This window comes from Henckelia pumila, chromosome 4 (genome assembly GCF_033568475.1).
Source record: "Henckelia pumila isolate YLH828 chromosome 4, ASM3356847v2, whole genome shotgun sequence".
NCBI classification, from domain to species: Eukaryota; Viridiplantae; Streptophyta; class Magnoliopsida; order Lamiales; family Gesneriaceae; genus Henckelia; species Henckelia pumila.
This window is the reverse complement of record NC_133123.1, coordinates 12,526,510-12,548,501: the sequence shown is the minus strand read 5'-3', so window position 1 is coordinate 12,548,501 and position 21,992 is coordinate 12,526,510. Positions and strand designations below refer to the sequence as shown.

Genomic DNA, 21,992 nt, shown 5'->3' with positions numbered 1-21,992 from the left:
AATTAAAATTTTCAACAAATCTAAATATCAAATATATATGAGGTTATATTGGGGCAAAATTGGGGGGAAAATGTTCATATTATAATTCATATCAAAGTTGGTTACTTTATAACTCTCATGTTTTGTAATATACTAGTGATCGGCACACGTAATTCATGTGTTATATAATTTTTTTGGTTTTGAAAAAACTTTTTTTTTGAAGTTTATATATATAATATGATTTCTCAGCTAAATTTGTCGGAGAAGAGGTTTTTCTCAAGTTGCTAGTTCGGTAGCATTATATTTCGCCTTAACAAGAATGAAATGAGTAAGGATCAGACATAAAGGAAAAAATTAATGGTGTCATTTTAACAATATTTTCCTACCAAATGGATCAATTTGTTATTATCGGGGTGGTATTTCTTAGGGAAAAAAATCATTAATTGAATAAATAATTTTTTTAACAATTTTTAAATAAATATTTTAAAATAGATGAATAGATATAATTACGTACAACCAAGATATATAATTCGGGCACGTTTTAAATTTTAATTAAAAGACCAATATTTATTATATTATAAATATAAATATGAAATTTCTAATTAAGTCTAATTTTTAAATCCCCCAGCGCACAAGCATATTAAACTGTCCATGCTCCCATAAATAATCATATGAATTTTCATTTTTTTTTCCATACGTTTTAAAATTGAGAACGTTTCTTTTCTCATCATCTATGTTTAGGGATGGAGCCTGGAAAGTAAACAAGGAGGTGAATTAAAATGATTTTTTTTAACTGATCGAGAGGGACGATGTCGATAAATTATTTAGAAAATGAACTAATTAATATCGCAAATTTGAAAGCTAGAATACTATGGATAAGATAAAGTTGAGAGGTGATGAGTGTAACCACTGCTCCGGTTGGTTCCATCTCTATCTATGCTATCTCTATATGATTTCGGTTTGTTATATTGAAATTTCGATTCTTTTTTCACGAAAGTTTATGTAACATTAGAAATGTCATGTTAGTGTCATGCGCAAAATTACTAAAATCATATAAAGAAAAGAAATTAGTAGACTAATACTGAAATTGAAAAAACAGAAATAAAACCACAAAGAGATAAATATAACATAAATTTCCAAAATTTTAATTCCTTTTAAATATGATTTTTTAGAGTAAACACTTTAATGCATGTGATTAATAATCAGCCTCAAAATGGAAATGTTTCCTTTAATTTTTCCGAAAAGCACCCTGAAAAATCTCTCAACCCTTTGAAATTTTCTTCCACTCCTCCATAAACTATACCAAAAATCAAGGATCCTTCTCTTTATTGTTATTTTTCTCTCTTCTTTTCCATTCCCGTTGTCCATTTTCACCGTTTCTGATCAAGCTCAGTTTCTTCACAAAATGGTATGTACGTTGATTTTTAACCAATAAAGTTTTTGTGTTTTACATGTATAAATTTGATGAGATCATGGGATTTATATATTCTTCTCCTTGTTCTCATGACATTCTTGATGCATAGAATTTGTGATGTAGGCGAGACGATCTATAGATATCGATAAAATATGCGTAAAACTTACCTTGGGAAACAAATTTTCTTTTTCTTGATCATAATATGACATGTGGGATTCTTTGTTACAACTTTATATTGTTTGCCCTATAATTGTTTAAGAAGCCAATCCACCATGTAATTTTTTTTCTGGCGGGGCAGGCAAATTCAGCATCTGGAATAGCTGTGAATGACGAGTGCAAGCTCAGATTCTTGGAACTAAAAGCGAAAAGAAACCACAGATACTTAGTGTTCAAGATTGATGACACTATCCAACAAGTCACCATAGAAAAGATCGGTAGCCATGATGAAACTCACCAGGATTTCACCGAAAGCTTGCCCGCTAACGAGTGCCGATATGCCGTCTTCGACTACGATTTCACTACCGATGAAAATTGCCATAAAAGCAAGATCTTTTTCGTTGCATGGTCAGTACTCATACATACATATACATGTACGCATTTGTTGTTTTCTGAGTTAGCTAGGTTGTCTACCAAGATGGTTTTCGAATGTTTTTTTCGCGTAGAAATTAAATTGCTCGACTTTTTTCCACAATTCATGAAATCCATTATCAAGCATATGAACCCCAAGTTTTCTAAATGAGTTATGCAGTACAAAATTATCCACGTGCTAATGGAAAGATCTCATTATTGGGATATTTTTATAACTTCAAAGACAACGTGTGTGCAACTAAATGTGTACATATAATATTTTTCATGCTGAATAAATATGGCGGATAAATTTGTTGAAACTAAAGTTTATGGCTACAATATATATAACATAATGCAGGTCTCCAGATACAGCAAGGGTGAGAACAAAGATGCTGTATGCAAGTTCGAAAGACAGATTCAAGAGAGAATTAGACGGTATTCAGGTCGAGTTACAGGCGACGGATCCCAGCGAAATGAGCTTGGATATCTTCAAAGAAAGAGCTTACTAATTTAAGCACTCTTCCATACATCACCTATTCTTCAATGTTACTTTTTTGGGAAAAAGAACGATTTTTAAGTGATATTCTGTTTGAAATTCGAGGTTTTTTGGAATGATATTAGTATGTTAATTGCATTTTTATGGCTTGTGTGCTGAGTTCTACACGTCCCTTAAGGTATACAAACAGCCAGCCGTATAGCACGCGTTACTTAAGGTGGGTGCATCAATTACTATAACTATATGTATATTATAATTTTATCTACCATATGCAAAAAATGAAATGTATAATTTATGCTATATATATTGGTTAATTTACAATTTTTTTATTGATTTTGCAAATATAGTCGACTCGATATATGCGATTTTCGTCTCGATAAAGGTCTCCATATCATTATTTCTACTTTTTTGGGTTGGAGAATTGTTTTTATATAAAACTAATTACAATTGATAACAATTTTTCTAGAAAAATTTTAAAGCTATAGAATATATGCCACGACGAACAAATAATGTTCATACTTTATACGTTACTAGTGATTGGTACATGCGTTGAATGTGTTATATAATTTTTGGTTTTTCGAAAAACGGTTTTTCAAACTCATGGTTTTCCAGCTATATTAAAAATAACAGGAAAATTTCCTCTAATGTTTAGTTTTTTATCCTTCTTTTTTTGTTGATATTTGTATTACTTAATTTAATATAGGAGGACTATGAATGTACGTTTATTTTGGTGTCGCGTTGACAGATTACGTTGATTAGTAAACATGACTCAATTTTAATTAATATTATCAATTGTGGCACACGCAATGCGTGTACACAAAATGTCGAAGATAGAAAATTTTTTTTCTAATAAAAAAATCTAATTATATAAAGTTGAATAATTTATGATTGTGTGGCATAGTGGAATGAATTTTTCAAACATTTTTTCACCAAAAAAAAGAAAATAAAGTTTAAAGAAAATTTAAAAAGCAAATGAAAGTTGAATAAAAAACAAAAGCCACAACAAATAAGAGTACATTTGGAATATTAAAAAAAGCTCACAAAAAATAGTTACTATTAACCTCTCTCCATTTTTTAATAGTATAGATAATAAAAAGATTCTTTTGTGAAAAAAGGATAATCAGTTCTCTAAATTATCGATTTTGTTTGTTATTTTTATCTTCTAACTTGTCAAAATTGAGCCTTAATCTCGTAAATTTGTTGTTTTTTTTGTTTTTAGTCCGATATGCCGGATTGACAAACGTGGCACAGAAATTATCGACATGGCCTGTGTGACATCATTCACATCAACATTCTCGCGAAAGGATAATGCTACATGTACACGGAGGGTTACACGTTGGGTTACACAATGCACTTGAAATTACATGTTTATCCCTGCACTTTATTTGGAAAAAATCTTTCAAAAATGCATGTAGGATAATCATGTAATTTCAAGTGCATTATGTAACCCAACGTGTAACCCTCCGTGTACATGTAACATTACCCCTCGCAAAATTCGACTAAACCTCATCAACAAGCTGTTATATGGCTTGAACTCATTCTCAACAAGTTAAATGACAACATATAATAACATGACTATTTTCCCTAAAGTTATTAACTTCTTCAAGATAAAAATGGTATTATAGAAAAGGCAATATCATCTATTCCATGGCATGGGACTTCATACTGACAGCACTCTATTTTCACAGCAAAGGTTCCATTCACGATCAAAATTTAACCACAGTCCGACTAAGCAAAAGGAAACAAAATCTTCAAGCAATTCAAATTCCGCTCGTTTCATTTTGCTCCCACAGCACAACTTTCTTTGCTAGATTTCGTTTTCGATCACGAAACGCTCGAAGCTCTTCAGGATCAAAGGAAGGAGGCAATGTGCATGGGCGTGAGTCTGCAGCACTTGTCACCATTGAGTCCTTCCTAAATTTCCTTCTCAATCCTCGGACGGAACAAAACAACGATTCCGAGCACACTTCGACGGCTCCTTCGGGAACAGAAGGCTTATATTTCATAAGCTTCGAGTATTCATTCAAGAGATGGAAAATGTAGTCATAAACATACTTCATTTTCAGATTTTCTTGAACATAATCACTCCCCGATTTCCCGATCTTTTGTGCCTGATCATATAGAAAGGTGTATGTATAAAAAAAAAAAAAAAAGATACAACATTCTATAAACCTGAAATTAAATCTTCTAAATTTCTCAAGATTTTGAATTGGAAAATTTGTTGCCATATGGCAAAATGTGTTTAGTATTAAGTATTAACGAAACGATATATTTCTATTTTTCAATTTATGAGATTGCTAATTTTAGTCATGAAACGATTTTCAAATCGTCCCATTTAAATATTTTCACGAAAATGTTCCATTTCTCTCACCAATATCTCCCAATTCAATAGATTTTTATATAGAAATGACATAAAATTAATTGTCGAAACAATTAATTTGAGGAAAAAATACATTCGTGGTCATGTAATTTTGTAACTGAAATCGGAAAATTAACTAACATAAAAAATAAAATAAAAAAAAAGAAAAAATACAGACTAAAACTGAAATTTGCTAACATAAATGACCAAAAACATTTGGAAAAAAAAAACACAATTTTCCCTTAATCAAAAGAATAAAATTATAGTGTGCGTGTGTTTATCTATATATATATTATACCTTGTCTGTGTTCTTGTTGCCCCATTCTACTGCAAATTTAATGGATCCACACTTGTTCTTTTTGTTAATAGGCCAGTAATGAACTGTGGGCATCAGACTTCTTGTGAAGAAGTCGTAATACTGTGGACTTACGATCAAACTCATGGAATCACATGCTAATATATACTTTTCGCTGACCGACCACGAAACTCCTTCGACGTAAATCTTGTATCTGCATTGGCGGAATCGAAATTTATATAACGAATATGTTGAACATAAAACATGAAAGAAATAATTATAATCATTTGAACAATTCAATCCGCAGATAAAATGAAACTGATGTATGCCTGTAAGTGCATTGGCTTGCTAAATCCGCACCGCTGAACTTTTGTTTCTTCTCTTGTCCCCATTCCTATAAATTAAACAACATTAAAACTATGTAATATAATAAGTTTGTCCAAGTTTTTACTCAGTCAAAATTCAGTTATTGAGTAGGTGGCACTTCATTTTCAAAAAGCTAAAAATTAAACCCCAAAGTCGTCCACCTTTAAGTCTAGCTAACTACCCCATAATCTAATCTTGAATGAATTAATTATATAATCTTTCATGACTAGACAAAAACATGTATAAAATATTCTATATTTCAATCAGATCAAGTCCTGAAGATGCAGTACTTTTTAAAACTTGTTTGTTATTAACATTTTTAAAGATTTTTATTATTCTTCTTCTAAGAAAACTTTGAAAAGAACTCTCTCCCATCCGAAAACATTTTCTCTATTCAAATATATTCAGAATAATAAAAAAATATGTCAAGAGTATTACTTTTCATTATTAATATGAGTCTGTCTCGACTTGTAAGAAACCTAATATTCTTGTTATTTTTCAGCATACCAAGTTGAAGATTCGAGCTTTCCAATCTTGTTCATCAGAAGCATTGCATTTTAACATATCTCGCCTCGCTGCACCCATCCTTATGTTTCCTTTCCAATAAGCATAAGGTTCTCTATCCATCCATGTGATATTTTTGTTGCCAACTTTCAGATCCTCTTTCAATACTTCCCAAGGCCTGATATTGACCTCCGGCCTGCAAAAAGAATGGATTATACAAAGGCATTCATTTGTCCCTTGAACTAACTTTTCTCATGCAAAATTCAAGTCAAAAGAATGGGCAAAGAAATTCTTTTACCAACCCCAAAAGGACCAATCTGGAAAAACAATATCAAAGCTCACACCATCACTACAATAATGGAACAATGGAGGGATTAAAGCATTTGGTTTTCTCATGTAGTTGCGTTTTTTGATCACCGGCCTATCGTTACATTCGAACATCAAATCCAAGTCCGGTATCCTTCCGGGATACAGCCTAAGAAGCTGCAAAATACCCCATATTGTAATGACATCTCTCGTCTGAAAAACATGTTTATACTTCTCCACGTACACCCTCCCATTCAGTATGATGATCCTAATATGCGCCACCTCCTTAGCTTTTTCCACCATACTTTTCGTAATTCCGGTAACTTTCCATGGCCTTAAATCTTCATGAATCCATCTGAAGTATTCGGGGCACGATTCCGTTGATGAAGTAATGCTTATATTTTCTGTCACAGGTACTGAAATTTCTGAACATTTGCGAGAACAGTCGAATTCTATCGGATACACGTGTGGTGATGAGTCTTGGAGAAATTTCTTTTGTAATGATCCTTTGATGATCGACTGCATGGATAAATCATGAAAATGGGATTGTTAAAAAAATCATGAAACATCAAATCATGAAGTGAACGAAGACCCAAAAAATTACTTACAGTATCGATCCATTGAGTGATGAAGGCAAAGAAGATCAAGATTCCAAGAAACAAGGCTACTGTTGTTTGAGCCTTTCGTGTCCTATTCTGGCAAATCATATTTACTGAACAGAAAAAAAAAAAAAAAAAAAAAAGGGGATTTTGGTTTTGACTTTGTGTGATCCAATCAGAAATCATGACTAATTTGACATGTGTTGTGATTTTGTGAGAGCTGAATCTGTCAGCGAGGCAGAACTCCGAGGACAAGAAGTGGAGATCTAATGATCAAGTTTGTTTTGTTACTTAATGTTCAAATATAAATAATTGCAGTTTATCGAATTCCGATAAGAAGAAATCATATACTATAAAAATTTAAGATTCTTTTGGATACGCTAATCTCGAGTTTATACAGCAAGGTTCATAATGGTACGCTAATCTCGAGTTGGTACGCAAAACTAGGGTTGAACTTCTAGGTCAAAGTTAGTACATGATTATCTAATTGATCGATTCTGCGAGAGGATTTCCCATCCAATATACCAAGAAAGAGTAATTTTGTTTTTATGGAAATCGATTCAAATATATTAATCCGTTCTACTCGAATGGTAAATTTCAGTTGATTCGCCGTGTGAAGCTCATTAAATGATTAACATCGTGTATCTGGCGATAAATTAAATAAGTATCAAATAATATGGGTAAGCTTTAATTTACTAGTGTATATTATTTTCAACGATTATGCGACACACAATGCAATACAATGGTTGCTATATATATGCGCCACCTACTCATCTTATGATTTTAGTTCGAGATTTCAGCATCGTGAGATAGCAAACAAATCAAAGTGGGCTTATAAATTAAAGTCAAGAAATTGCTTTTCCCAAAAGGCACGAATAATATAATATGTTGGCAGAATCGAGTGGAAGTAATTGAACGGGAAAGATCCAATCGTATCAAAGACTTTCTGTTTTTTTTTTTTTTTTTTCTCTACGCAAAGATGCCTATTATAACTAGTTTATAAGGTCACTATGATTTAGTAGAGTCATCGTACACCTCATTTTAAAGCCCCTTAAACGAAAAGGCCTCGGAGTCTCGGGGTTTCGAAATCCAGTTTCTAAAATGTGGGCTTGCTTTGAAAGCCTTCGAAGTTGCTTGGTATTCTCCAACCCTTTCCTGCAAACCAGGATCAAATACTATAAAGCCAATTCCTCCACCATTATGAACCTTTTTAAAAGCTTCTGGTGTTGCACTGAATTAAAAATGTCATTTATCCAATTGTAACAAGCCCCTCCCACCAAAAAAGAAAAAAAAGGGGGGATTTATCCATGCGGTTGTAAATTTATAAATGGATATCGAAAAAGGGGACAACCGAGTCACGCACCTTGAGTTCATGATAAGTATCCTCGCTGACGAAGCAATCCGATATAATCTCACGCTCAAGTGATACAAATAACTCCAACAAACGCTTCCTAAGAGCATAAAAAATTCAACGTGGAATATAAAAATACATTTCCGTGCTTTTATAACATGACAAGTGTAGGGATTTCCTAGTTGAATAATATGATTGACCAATGTTGCACAAAAATAAGGTGCGTTGATATAGATAAGCCCAGCAGACTACATAAAGATCCAATCATTGGGGTCTGAGGTGACCAAGTATTTGATTTTGGGAGGAGAGCAAGGTTCTGGGGTTTGTCTCCAATCTCCATCTTTCATGGACATAGATTAAGCCATTTTTTTTATTTTAAAAAAAATTATTTTTTCTTTCTTTTCTTTTCTTTTCTTTTCTTTTTTTTTTTGAATTGGGAGAAAGAATTGTTACAATTGGGTCAGATTAAGCCATTAAGGGGGTTTTGACTCATGGAAAACCGAAAAAAAATCCGGAGGACAAATAACACCAAACTAAAACACTTCATCATACATAAATCGAAGTAAGAGAGTTTCAAACTGAATATCACTAAATGCAAACAGTGAACTGGGGAAGCAAATCAATCATGGTTATTACATGTACGAGAAACAAAATTTAGCTTCAAGCAATCAAGAAAAATAGCTTTTGGTGTACTAATTGTAAATTATAGCAACTTACTTGCATAAAGATGACTCAGTGGAAGGATACAAAGCACCTTTAGCAGAAGTACCCTGCTTTCTACCAGTGGTTCCAAGAAGCACTTCATGCAAGCCACATTTATTCCAACATATTGAATACCTGCAAACGAAAGAGAACACAACATCAGATAAAGTAACTGAAAACAACCAATAGCTCTCGTGAAGCAATGATAAATAACGCACAAGCCCACCCGCAAGTTAAAGTTTCTAGAGCAGTCTCAGAATGTTGAAATTCCCCAGGTGGCACAGGAGCTACCCAGAGGAGTGGCTGTCAATTACAAAGAAAATCGAGTTTGATGAGATCCATTTGCTCATTTTCGATGTCATGCTACACAGCCAAAATGGAGGGAAACAGTAAACTATTACCTTATTAACTTGAAAAGGACTTATCAGTTTGTTAGTCAATGGAACAATTCGCTCATGCAGAGATCTTCTCAGGTGATCGACAATGAGAAGATTTTCAGAATCACAATGGGATAGACCAACTGTTACGGAGGAAATATAGACAGGTTCCAGAAAAGAGGAAAGAAGGGCGCCTGTATCCAAATAAAAATTCAATGAGAGTGCAAAATTAATAACCAATTTGCACATGAGATTATTGAGCATAGCTTATTACAATTTTCCAAAGCATATTTCCATATGCATATTTGAGCAGGGACAATTAAAAAAGTCAATCTATTTGTCGGATCAAGTGTTTACTGCTTTGCCAAAAACCACAGCTAATGAAAATGGTACATTTCAAATCTTTTGAACCACACGGTACCCCCCCCTAGGGACACATTTAATCCATCACCTCAAGTCTCAACAGGGAAAATTATTGTTTCCCAATAATTTCTCACCCAATAACTGCACCAACTTGCAATTCATGGAACTGTCTTGACTTTAACAATGATATCAATTGCAAGATAAAAAGCTTGATACTTTACCAAAAATCATAACTAGTAACGGCGTTGCAATTTATATATTTTAAAACGTACAATAGTCAAATCTCTCAGTTATTGCTTCCAACACCTCTCCCACTCAAAAAATAGTAAAAGATTCACGTTGTCGATACATAACCACTCAAAAACGAAACAGGTGCATGTCATATGAGATTATCAAAGGAACAAAATGGGATTATTGTTCGCGAATCCACCAAATTAATCAAATTTTTGGGTAGTATTAACCTTTTCGCTTGCTAGGTGATACTTCATGCATAGTCAAAGACTCAAAGCTTCAAGTAACTACAGATGGTTTGTGATCTCTCATAAGTTTCCACGAGGTGCATGATTTTCAAAATGAGACAAACCATTATATTCTGGAGGTGAATCTATAAGACTACGAGTGTGGCATTAATCCCCCTAGCTTAGTACATTAGTGAAACATTCAAGAATTTATGATGACCTAAAAGTAACGAACCTTGAACTCCAGCAACATTCCACCGTGCAATCTTGTCAGAGCAACTTACTGACAAAGTTGTATCTCCTCGACCAGGCTTCCTATGAACAGTACCGGCAGTCTGAGAAGAGTGACCTGAAGACTAATCTTTAAAATATTTTATTGTTAATAAAATCATTGCAAATTATAGTTATAAAAACCCATGCAAAAGAAAGGAAAACAAGAAAGCTTCATGTAAAAGTGTACGACGATTTGGTCCAGAAAACATATTAAAGGAAACTAGCAAGGAAAAATTGATCAGTAATACCATTGTGCTGTCAGAACATTCTGAGGCGATAGATTGCACGTTTGATACTTTTGATGAACCATTATTTAAACAAGTGAAAATCTGAGAATTAAGTGAGGCATCCCCACCTGTACCAGTATCAGAGAAACATAACTTATTGGAGGTAGAATAAAAGTCAAGTCCAGAAAATACTACAAAATTTTAGACCTCCACTACCTACATGGCAATTGTGATACATACAAATGCAACTTCCAGCATGGTTTAAATTTAAACTTTGCTCGGCCAAGGACACCTGAGTTAAGATGGAAAACAGATTTGGTAATATCCTCATTCTGCAACTCTGTGCTCCGGTTATTATGCTCATATTTACTGTCAATTTTCGTGAGGCGATCAATCTCTGAATAGAAGAACCTGGTTAAATTATATGCAACCAATTAGATGACTTGATACTCAGATATCCCATAGTTGAACTAGCCACTTTAGTCACTTGTACTGTTGTACAGAGTGACCGACCAAAACCAGGGTAACCAACTAGTCAACTTCTCAAGCTAAAAATAAATTAAAAATTTATTCAGCTCGTGCATCTAAAATCCTAGCCTTTAAACAAAGCACGCCATTTTTTAGTCAACGAGAAGAACATAATACATTATAGAAACTTGGCTAAAGTATAAGAACAATTTGAGAAGCTGAAATCGTACCTGAGAAGAGATCTTCTAGCAATGACTTCAGCATGAGAATCATTGACAACGTCGCCATTCAAACTCCGCCGTTTGTGCCCGACGCATTTCGTTCCAGTTCCCAACGCAACCACTTGTAATTCTGACGATGTTTACATAAACAAACACAAAATGTGAATCGCCTGAGTAAACACAGCAAAAGCAATCAAAGATTCGGAATTTGATAATACACCGCAGGGAACAGACCTTGAGTAGGGCTGGAGAGAAGAAACGCCGCCAAAACGGTGACTTCACGTCCTTGGGGCTTCCCCTTTTTGGGAAGAGCATTGTAAGATGAAAGTACTACTTCCGAGACCCTCTCCCCCCATGTCTTCTCCTCCCGCGAGCACGGCGTCGTTTCATGCGACGGTGGAGGAATACTTCCATCCATGGAAACTGAACGATTGGCTTCTGAGTTCAATCATGGGCCTCTAAAAGGCCTTCATCCGTCCAATGGACAGTGAGCGGCCCAATAAATTTAAACTTCATTCGGCCCAATCCATCCGATTATTAGTTTTATTGGGACTGGATCCACTTTTAAAAAAAAAAACAAAAAACAAATTGACATTGGAGAGGGTCAAATTTTATTTTGAACTAATATTAGTATCTCAAAGAGTAGGTATCTTGTGACTTTGTCACAAGTAATTTTATCTTTTAGACGAATCAATTTTTTTTATATTAATAAAAAATAACATTTTTAACATAAAATATAATATTTTTCATGAGTGACTTAAATAAAAGATTTGTTTCGTAGGACATCACGCAGAACTTCTTGTGTACCTCAAAACTAAATCTTCAATTTACAATAAACGATGGGCAAAATATAGGCATCGGACCCCCACTCCAGAGATTAATACGTGAAAACTGGCAATTATGGCTCCCTTGAATTATTGTACTTCAAAAGATGAAAAATAATGACCTCTTATGCAAAATTAGGCCCCATTATGCTTTTTCTTTTCTGTTTTTTTTTTCTTTTCTTTTTTTAAAGAAAATATTAGCAATAATAATAGGAACAAAAAGTAGAGGGGGCCCTCTTGCGTTTATTACTCACTAAACTTCCGCCTCCATCTATTATCAATTTATACTATTCATTTTAAAAAAATCTTCACGGGTGAGAAACGAACACTTGGACCACTCGGATATCAGTGAAATTCAGTAGTTGGCAAACAAATTAGGCTCAAAAATTGTTTTTTGTAACTTCGAGTTGAACTTCAATAGCTCGAGTATATGTTTGTTAATTAATTTAGCAGAAAATTCTCATTTACTTACTCTTCACCATATTTTACCATGCCTTGCAATTTTATTTTTAGTTCCCATAAAGAAATTTGTTTCATTTTGAGCAAGTCAAGTTGATCTCCCTCTGTGCATATCATTATCCAAAAATTAGTTTATAATTGAAAAGATATGCTATATTTGGAAAATTACCAGTAACGAATAATGTAGATGAGTCACCATCTTATTGTTATCTGGAAATCCACTACGTGGCTCACATTCCTACAACTTGGAAGCATCTCTATGTGTTGAAATGGAATATTGCGGAGATTTTTTCGGCGGTGTCAATCCAAAGTATACACACATTCGCGGTGTTGAGATATAAAAGCAAAGAGTGTTATCTTCTGGACGAACACAATAGATAACTACATAAACATCGGTTGACATATCATTGGGCTAGTTAAATGCTACATGTAAAAACATTGTATTGACATACAACTAATCGTTGATATTTATCAATACATTTGGACTCGATTATTTTTTTAGTGAACTTCAAATGTATTAATGAATGATACCTCTTAAATCTATCATGAGAACAAGCTTTTATATATAACATGAAATATTCTTATTGGTTGGTGCAAGATACTACGCAGTCAATGCTTATGTATATGTCCACGATGATTTTCAAGAGATCAAAACTCTCGAACCAAATCCATGCAAACCATATTACATATAGGTTAGATCGTTTTTTACTCGATCATAAATTTTGGATTGGGTTTTCAAATCTAACCGCTAAAAAAATTGGTTTGCTTCTAATTTTGGATAAAAATAAATCAAACTAAGCCTTATCCAAGCTGATTAAGTTAGATGTCTCACAGCCACATTGGTTGGATTAATTATTTAAGAGGTGTATATATAGATTTGAACAATCTTTTCCTTTAAGAAATTAAAAATCGATATATTGGTAAACATTTTTCACCTTCAATTTTTTTTTTTTATTATTACAAAAGAAAAAAAGGGTAACACAAACTCGAATCTCCGTCAATTTGCGAATATGTAAGATCAAAGAGAAAGAGGTGATGAACTTTGCAAGGTTTTTAAGGGGATGCAATTTTCTGTTTCCGAAGTGTGTTATATTTTGCTCAAATAAATTTTGTTTAAACAAATTATAATTATAAAAAAAGTAAACGCACCAAACATTATGTTTACACAAAATATTATAAATCACAGATAAACACATGTTCATTTTTTTGGAAAAAATTATCTCAAGCACGATAAACGATTTTTTTTTAATTATTTCTTTTTTTTTTTGACACTTTTTTTAATTATTTCTTTGGAAATAGAGATTCATGGAATGCTTCGTATTCGATTCATTGTATTTTGTTATACATAATATTTAATGTATCTAATTTTTAATAATTCGTGCAAAAGACTTAAATTTAAATAAAACGTTGGAGCCGTGGATTCCGTATCCTTTTTAGGTAGGTTTTTACATGGCCAAGTTAAATTAACTGTACATATGTATATATTAATTAATTACTTTTTTAACTAATTTAATTATTTTCATGGCCAAGTTAAATTAACTGTACATATGTATATATTAATTAATTGTTTTTTAAAAAATTTAATTATTTTATCATTACAATTTAAATGGATTTTTTTAAACCTATTTTTTTTGTTTACTCTTTACATAGTTCGTATCAGTGGATTTTCTTGAGACGAAGAGAGGATATTCTTACCATCATCATTGATATTTTTCATTTAAATTAATATATATTTTATTATACGATTTTCACATAAAAATTAATATTATTTTTACTCAAATCAAAATATATTATACAATATTTTTTCATAACATAGCTAAAAATATTATATTTATATAATGAAAAACAATACTTAAAACATAAAAATAATATTTTTATATAAATTGAGTTTATGAGACGATTTCATACAAAAATTTGTCGATATTGAGTGAGAAGCTTATGAAGTATTAATTTTTTTTAAAAAAAATTTAACCATGTATCATCATTTAGTGAAGAATTAGTTATTTTATTTACTTAAAAAAACAGAGTTTTTTTTTTTTAGTACGAACAAGATTTGAACCTTTTCAATAGTTTGTTTCGATTTTTTTTTTTTTTTTTTTGTATTAACCAAATATTTGAAGTTTGAACACCCCGTTCGTTGCTTAGTATTAATTAATTACAATTATGAGTGTCAATTATAATTTCTTAATTATTATATTCGTCCAATATTTCATTTGCCACCGGAGATTAGATTTTCATTTTCCTGTGAACATAGAGCTCATTTCTTCTACCTTGATTCTCCATCGTGCCCACTCATCCTCCCTTCTCTATACTGTTATTTATACATAATAATAATGGCGACCGCAGTGGCCGAGCAAGTTGTTACGAAGAATCCTGACGCGGCGGAGCCGCCACCGCTTGCGCCGGTAGTCGAGAAGCCGAATCAATCTGTTCAAGATAAGCCTGTCATCGCGCCACCTCCCACCGAAGTTGTCACGAAGAATCCTGAACCGGCGGAGCCACCGCTTGCGTCGGTGGTTGAGAAGCCGTGCCACGACGTCGTCGAAGATAAGCCTGCAGCCGCTAAACCTGTTGCAAGTAACTTTCTTTTTTTTCTTCCGCTTTTTCGTTTAGATATTCGTGAAAATACGATTCTGTAGATGGCCGATTGAGTTACAGTTTGTTGGATCTGGTTCATCCACTGTTTCTTGTTTAAAAATCTTTGCACTGTTACGTTTAATCTTATAAGAACAAACTAAAAAAGTTGGAGTTGGTAAATTAGAGCCAGACGCGAATGATTTGAAAAGTTACATGTGAAATTTTTAAGGATTGTGTTTAGATTTAATAATGTGGGACTTTGTGTCCGAATTTGGGTGCAGATGTTCCAGAACCTGTTGCAAAGAAAAGCTCGAAAGGATCTCTTGATAGAGGTGTGTACGTGATTTGATTTGTTTAAGGAACAAGTAGATTAGTGTAGATGAAAATGGGAATGACTTATGTCTGAAATATTTTGCAGATATCGCTCTTGCGAAACTCGAAGGTGACAAGAAGTTGTCGTACATCAAGGCTTGGGAGGAAAATGAAAAAAGCAAAGTGGAGAACAAGTAAGGCTCTGAATTATCCGGATATCACTTGTGAACGATTGTAAGAACTCGTGTTTCAGCTATGAAATGTGGGGAAGAATGGATTCGATTGGGGCGAATTCTTGATTTTGAGAGATTTATGAACTTTATTTTGTATGAACTTGAAATTGTTTGAGATTGTGATCACGATTTAGTGTGATGGAACAGGGCTCAAAAGAATGTGGCAGATATAGCTTCGTGGGAGAACACCAAGAAGGCATCTCTTGACGCCCAACTAAGAAAACTTGAGGTAAAAACACTCAACTTCGATTTGCTTGTTTGCATCTTCAAATTCTCATGTGTTTTAATATAAATATTTTGGCTATAAAGCTATTCATGATCATCACTTTCGGTTTACATGAAATCCTAAACAAAGTTGAAAATTATAAATATCAAACGTTGAGTCAGGCTTGTAATCTCTACAGGAAAAACTAGAGAAGAAGAAGGCATATTATGCAGAAAGTGTGAAAAACAAGGTGGCACTAATACACAAGCAGGCAGAAGAGAAGAGAGCAACGGTTGAAGCTGCACGTAAAGATGAGATATTCAAGGCAACGGGGGCGGCTAATTCATACCGTGCAAGGAAGCAGATTCCTACGAAATCTTTTGGATGCTTTTAAGGTGAAGCGTCTTGTGTTTAGCAAAGAATGACCTTCGAAGTTTCAGGATTCCCTTGTAAAGTTTGCTGCTTTGATATGGTGTTCTTTTTTGTGTTCAAGAAAACATGGGGTTTTGAATCTTTTGATCTTGTTATGTTTCCCGTGTGGTAATGTATAGTTCAAGTACTTTTCGCTCATGAAAACAGCTTTGGTGTTCATAACATGCAACCACAAATCGTTGCTTATTAGAGCATGTGGAATTACATGTGACATTGTCGACTGGTAAGCAGAATTAAAGCATTTGTCTCACCCAATACAGAAGCCTTCTGGTTTAAACTCCAATTTTACATCTTAAAATTGACTCTTCAATTCATTGAGAATCTAACATTCAATCAGCCTTTCTTCAATGACGAACATGAGATATTCACCAATCTGAACTAGATGAGTTTTAAACAAAAGGAGGATGAATGAAAGACGATAATGGTGAACTTCTCTAGCATAGTAAGAAAATGACAGTAAACGAAACTAGTCAATTTACCCGTTGAGAGGATACAATCTGAATCGAATACAAGTCTTTTTCAATTATATGCAATATTGCATAGAAATGTTTTACATTTTTCTCCGCATGTGCATGCGTGAGGCGTCTGACTAGAAACCTCTACGCGAATTGGTTTGTAAAAGGCCCCTGCGAGTTTTTTCAATGTTCTGCCTGAGATGGCGATAACCAAAAACATCAGGATCTCCCTTTTCCCAAAAGCTGAAGGTAATAAAAAACAAACTGAATTTCAGTAGTACTGAAGTGAAATTCAGGCAAAAGCTTGAAGTGGAGAAAGATGCTAACTTCAGCTTTTTGTGTATAAAATCACTACTACCATAAGCTACAGAAATCATGATGTCCCAGGAAACTCATGTCATTATTACTTGGAAAATCAAAAAGCAGCTGCAATGCAGACTCAGATGAATCCTCCAATTCATTTGAACTAGCTGAATCCGATCCCAGTTGAACATTATCTGTGCAAGACTTGATGTTCTTAAGCTCAAGATCATCGTCTTTCTTGTTCCCTGCGTCCGAGGAACCTACTTGACCCAGGCCAAATTCAGTTGTCATTCCTGACATCGAACCACACTTTGTTAATGATGATGAGATGGGACTTTGAGACTCCATTTTCTTAGTTTTCTCCTCATTTTTCAGCCTGCGAAACGTCTCTCCAACCTCAGAATTCCACAGACGCAAGAAGTAATCGGTGTCTGATTTCTGTATTGTAGTTGGGTTCAAGAGCAGGGATTCCTTGGAAAGCCGGGCTTCGGCTTCGAGCCTGGCGCTCTCCCATTGTGCCATGTGGCGCGTTGAAGGAGACGAGGGTAGTCGATTCGATAAACATACATCAGACACCGATGCATGCTCGTGTGTCTGAGGGTCGATTCCCATCTGCATCAAACGCTTCTTCAGATGAGTGTTCCACAAGTTCTTGATTTCATTGTCTGTTCTGCCCTGTAATTGAGAAGCAATGGCGGCCCATCTAAAAGAAAACAAAACATTCAATATTAATGAAAGAAAGATTACAATGAACATCAACATTTACTGAAACATTTGTCGGCCTAGTGTGTCTGCCTTTGATGAATGCAAGCAATCCCAACAACATCAAAGGCCTGTGAGACTATAGTTTTCGAAACTTATTATTGCCAGTATTGATGCAAGATCAAACTTGCAACTCAATTTACCTTTAATGAATTCTTCATTCATTAAAAAAAAAAAAAACTTGCAACTCAATTCGAAGCTTTCACGCATCAATTCGTGGTGTTGCAAGATTGAATTATCACATGAAAATTCACATTACAACTGAAAATAGTCGGTGCGATGATCAGTCTATCCTAAGTTGTAACTATAACCTGTTTCCAAGAATGGCATGCAACTGAATGACCAGCTTTTCTTCGTCGGGAGTGAAGGGACCTCGTTTGATGTCTGGCCTCAGATAATTCGTCCATCGTAGCCTGCAACTCTTCCCACAACGAAGGAGACCTGTAAAAAAGATTCATAATAACTCAAGAAACTGAATCCGGAAGATACCAATTCAAGAACCAGACACCAAGTCTCCTCAGCCATTAGCCATCCTTGCTCAGCTCAGTTCAAAACCTAATCCACACGCAATTAACAAGAATCCCATAATTCCATTTCAAAACTTTGACTTCATTTGCTGCTATGTTCTCTGTTTCATGTCCTCTTTGAAACGGTATGTGGCTCGTGGTATATATAACCATTTATTTTCTCATAACTTACACCTACCGTCAATGTAAAATGACATTTATCCAAGCAAATATACTCGAAGATTTGAAATGGCGAATCATATATTCTTGAAAGTAAAAAACCTGCAAGTTTGGGGAGAGAACGCCAGCTCCCATGGCCGTTTTTGCTGATATAGTCTACCAATTTCTCATCTTCCTCAGAAGTCCAAGGCCCTTTCTTTAACCCTTTTTTGTCGCAACATGGTGCTCTCCCCATTAACAAAAAGACACGCACAACAACAACAGTCTAATGATTCTTCAAAAACGACTCCCCTTTTTCCCTTTCAAACAACAGAACATATATGTACAAGAAACCAAGAAAAACACAACCCTTGAATCTCAAGAATTCTTGGAACCAAATTTTATTCGGAGTGAAGTGAAAAAGTAAAAATTGAAAACCCTTTTGAAATCTTGATCGAAGATAATTATGTGAAAAGACATAACAGAGAACTTTACAGATCACACCGGCGACACATCGGCCGGCTACGCATTGAATGCTTGCACTTGCATTAATATAGAGATTTATTCAGATTCTAGATAGGAGCATTTATTTCTCTTATCGACTGAGTATGTCGTGCAATAATTTTCAATAACATGGAAGAGGATATCATATAATGGCTGAATTTATTGAACAAAAGAAAAAATTCTTGTATTTATTGTGTCCCCGTTTATTAGTTTCCTTAATTCTCAGGTTTCACGTTAATTTATTTCTGGCATTTATGTGCATGCAAGTCCACTCTACCCACCAAGCATGTGATGATTTAGTGGCAATGACTAGATTCTCACTCCAACACATGAGATTATAAGCTTAAATCTCACCGGTTAGCCGATCGTAGTCAGTAGAGTTGTCAAAATGAGTTTGTTGCATATTGCGCGTCTCGATATATTCTTGGGTCGAGAAATTAATCATTAGATAATTAATTAATGAACTTATACCGTTTTTAGGATGAAAATTATGAATTTTTGAACTAAGCAAAACTAATGTGTTGTTTTTGCTTTTAACTGCAATTATGATATTCCATCTAGTCACAAATCAATATTCTTCGATCCAAACACAACCTAATGACATTGTGGGTTGAGCCGAGTCGGATTGACTACATTTATAGTGAGAATAATACATAGAACATGAATGATCATTTAATTGGGGGATGAATAACACATTCTTTGGTTTCAGCTGTAATGAATGCTAAAAAAACACTGTGAATCGGTAATAATATAACATGAGGCATCAGCGTATAAAGTGATAGAAATCCTGAGAAATATGTATTAATTGAGATAGCAAAAGGGAAAGTGAATATTTCAAAATCTGTGCTACCAAAGAGCACTGTTGCACACACTGTGTGTGGCATTGTGAGGAGTAAATGCAAAGAAAAATCCAAATGTGAAAGAGAGAGATGCATGTGAGGATGATGGCATTTAATGGGAGCTTTCTTCAATGGTGAAAGGACACTCTCTATGCGTTCAATGAATTCCTCTCTTTCTTTTTTCTACACTCGCATGCACACATGTTTGTGGGGTCATCAATGCCTAATTTTCATTACCATATTCATTACCTTTGTGTGAATGTATCATAAAATAAATCATACATACATACACACACATATATATGTATAGCATCGAACATTATGGATGCTGCATCGGGTGAAAATCATCTAGTGCAACATAGCATTTACCATATGTATTGAATCGTTTTATCGAATTGTTGCAAACTAGGCCATAATATATATTGTGAAGTAAAGGGAACACAACTGATCGATCAAAATAGAGGTGGACGCGGGTCGGGTAGTTCTTGTCGATAAGAATAAATAATTATATATATATATGTAAATATAAAATTCATGTAAAGCTAATTATACACCGGTATATGCGATCATGGCATCTGAAGCTAGCATTTAATGGAGGGGCAGAGGTTGATGAAGCAAGAGAAAAGACAGGCAATAAATTATAATTTTGACTTCACATTCTTTCATTCTTTCAACTTAGGAGTTTGAACACTAATTCATTGGCGTAAAGAAAACAAATAAATAGTACGACTCGACGAATCAATCCATTCTTTCTAAAAAAAATATCATGCAAAATCAAGAAACTATAACTGAAAATGTATATATACATCTTCATCCCTTGTATGCCCAAGAAGATTAAAATATGGGTTACGAGAATTGTAATTCGGATATTATTTTTTTTTTACAAAAAAATATTTCCATTTCCATGTGTTATATTCCAAATAAAAATTAATTAATTTTATATCTAATTCTTGATCAACAAAAATTATGAGTCAATGTTTTTTTTGGAGCAATTGACACGAGTAGTGGGGGGTTAACATATGAAAGGCTGGCAACACCTAAACGGGACAAGCTCGATGGCGATGTCCAATCAAATGAATTAAATGCCGTCAAAAATACCTCCTCATTATCTATTTTCTACGATTCTACTATATAATTTTTGCATTTATTTACTACATTACCCAAAAACTATGAATTATATGTATTAATTGCATAACATTGTGTGAAAAATAGTGTAAAAATTGAGCAATGCTACATTTACCCAACAAATTTTGTACAACAAATCTTACAACACAATGTAAAAATTATATATATCAAAATCTCACAATAAATTGAATACAATATCTCATGATAAAATAGCAAATCTCACGATATAATTGTTGTAAATATCATTGTACACGATATTTGTTGTACCTTTAGCATTATCCGTAAAAATTAGGGTCAATTTTGGGATATTCAATTTGTGGAGAATCAATGTGTTGCTTATTCATTAAATTGGTGCATTTATTTTTTGAATAATTGAGTACACTATTTTAATTGAGTACAATATTTTAATGTTGTATCATTTATTTTTTATATATAAATCATTTAATTTGTGCATTTATATTTTGACTCATTGAGTACAATATTTTAATTTATTTTCATCATATTTCTAAAGTTATCAAAAGAAGACATGAGAAGAAAATTATAGATATAAAATATTTCTACAATCTATTTTTTTATAAATTATATTGGTGTATTTATTTTTTGACTCATTGAATACAATATTTAATTGATCTTCATCATATTCCTAAAGTCATTCTAAAGAAAATACGAAAATAAAATTATAGATATAAAATATTTCTATTATCTATTTTTTTTTCTTCAATTTGTGGAGAATGTTGCGTATTCATTAAATTGGTGCATTTATTTTTTGAATCATTGAATACAACATTTTAATTGGGTAAAATATTTTATATTGTATCATATATTTTTTTTATATAAATCATTTAATTTGTGCATTTATATTTTGACTCATTGAGTACAATATTTAAATTTATTTTCATCATATTTCTAAAGTTATAAAAAAACATAAGGAGAAAATAATAGATATAAAATATTTCTACCATCTATTTTTTT

The 21,992-nt window shown here is 33.4% G+C and overlaps 4 protein-coding genes across 5 annotated transcripts; 2 read left to right on the top strand and 2 right to left on the bottom strand.

Annotated features, from left to right (window-relative positions):
• The first annotated feature begins 1,362 nt into the window (after positions 1 to 1,362).
• On the top strand, positions 1,363 to 2,469 carry LOC140865459 (actin-depolymerizing factor 7-like). The gene is made up of 3 exons (XM_073270113.1): positions 1,363 to 1,387; positions 1,692 to 1,957; positions 2,319 to 2,469. Exons 1-3 carry the CDS (start codon positions 1,385 to 1,387, stop codon positions 2,467 to 2,469), a joined length of 420 nt encoding a protein of 139 aa, XP_073126214.1. The 5' UTR covers positions 1,363 to 1,384.
• A 1,585-nt stretch (positions 2,470 to 4,054) lies between these two features.
• LOC140860095 (tRNA-specific adenosine deaminase TAD1-like) lies at positions 4,055 to 11,747 on the bottom strand. Of its 2 annotated transcripts, XM_073262875.1 has the most exons (11): positions 11,560 to 11,747; positions 11,335 to 11,455; positions 10,857 to 11,047; positions 10,658 to 10,764; positions 10,372 to 10,492; positions 9,340 to 9,509; positions 9,165 to 9,241; positions 8,954 to 9,073; positions 8,249 to 8,336; positions 6,895 to 8,040; positions 6,666 to 6,805 (listed from the first exon to the last, which is right to left on the bottom strand). In XM_073262875.1, the coding sequence occupies exons 1-10, from the start codon at positions 11,741 to 11,743 to the stop codon at positions 7,927 to 7,929; spliced, it is 1,293 nt and encodes a 430-aa protein (XP_073118976.1). In that variant the 5' UTR covers positions 11,744 to 11,747; the 3' UTR covers positions 6,666 to 6,805; positions 6,895 to 7,926. The 2 variants fall into 2 exon arrangements, with proteins under 2 accessions (XP_073118975.1, XP_073118976.1); XM_073262874.1 differs by lacking the exons at positions 8,249 to 8,336; positions 8,954 to 9,073; positions 9,165 to 9,241; ... (4 more) ...; positions 11,335 to 11,455; positions 11,560 to 11,747 and adding exons at positions 4,055 to 4,567; positions 5,114 to 5,324; positions 5,440 to 5,504; positions 5,984 to 6,176 and having other exon boundaries at positions 6,279 to 6,805; positions 6,895 to 7,873.
• A 3,067-nt stretch (positions 11,748 to 14,814) lies between these two features.
• On the top strand, positions 14,815 to 16,650 carry LOC140865601 (remorin-like). Its single transcript, XM_073270283.1, has 5 exons — positions 14,815 to 15,185; positions 15,467 to 15,517; positions 15,604 to 15,691; positions 15,878 to 15,959; positions 16,135 to 16,650. Exons 1-5 carry the CDS (start codon positions 14,942 to 14,944, stop codon positions 16,327 to 16,329), a joined length of 660 nt encoding a protein of 219 aa, XP_073126384.1. The 5' UTR covers positions 14,815 to 14,941; the 3' UTR covers positions 16,330 to 16,650.
• A 184-nt stretch (positions 16,651 to 16,834) lies between these two features.
• On the bottom strand, positions 16,835 to 19,191 carry LOC140860316 (transcription factor MYB17-like). The gene is made up of 3 exons (XM_073263274.1): positions 18,676 to 19,191; positions 18,199 to 18,328; positions 16,835 to 17,828 (listed from the first exon to the last, which is right to left on the bottom strand). Exons 1-3 carry the CDS (start codon positions 18,806 to 18,808, stop codon positions 17,177 to 17,179), a joined length of 915 nt encoding a protein of 304 aa, XP_073119375.1. The 5' UTR covers positions 18,809 to 19,191; the 3' UTR covers positions 16,835 to 17,176.
• Positions 19,192 to 21,992: the final 2,801 nt, after the last annotated feature.

Excerpts from the sequence above, each read along its gene's own strand:
- LOC140865459 (XM_073270113.1), top strand. Across the intron at positions 1,958-2,318 it reads AAGATCTTTTTCGTTGCATG|GTCTCCAGATACAGCAAGGG; the intron begins GTCAGTACTCAT and ends AACATAATGCAG.
- LOC140860095 (XM_073262874.1), bottom strand. The coding sequence starts at position 7,071 with ATGATTTCTGATTGGATCACACAAAGTCAAAACCAAAATCCCCTTTTT. Across the intron at positions 6,177-6,278 it reads GATTGGTCCTTTTGGGGTTG|GCCGGAGGTCAATATCAGGC; the intron begins GTAAAAGAATTT and ends TTCTTTTTGCAG. Across the intron at positions 5,325-5,439 it reads GCAAGCCAATGCACTTACAG|ATACAAGATTTACGTCGAAG; the intron begins GCATACATCAGT and ends CCGCCAATGCAG.
- LOC140865601 (XM_073270283.1), top strand. The coding sequence starts at position 14,942 with ATGGCGACCGCAGTGGCCGAGCAAGTTGTTACGAAGAATCCTGACGCG. Across the intron at positions 15,692-15,877 it reads AAAAGCAAAGTGGAGAACAA|GGCTCAAAAGAATGTGGCAG; the intron begins GTAAGGCTCTGA and ends GTGATGGAACAG. Across the intron at positions 15,960-16,134 it reads CCCAACTAAGAAAACTTGAG|GAAAAACTAGAGAAGAAGAA; the intron begins GTAAAAACACTC and ends TAATCTCTACAG.
- LOC140860316 (XM_073263274.1), bottom strand. The coding sequence starts at position 18,808 with ATGGGGAGAGCACCATGTTGCGACAAAAAAGGGTTAAAGAAAGGGCCT. Across the intron at positions 18,329-18,675 it reads TTCTCTCCCCAAACTTGCAG|GTCTCCTTCGTTGTGGGAAG; the intron begins GTTTTTTACTTT and ends TCTTTTTTACAG. Across the intron at positions 17,829-18,198 it reads CATGCCATTCTTGGAAACAG|ATGGGCCGCCATTGCTTCTC; the intron begins GTTATAGTTACA and ends GTTTTCTTTTAG.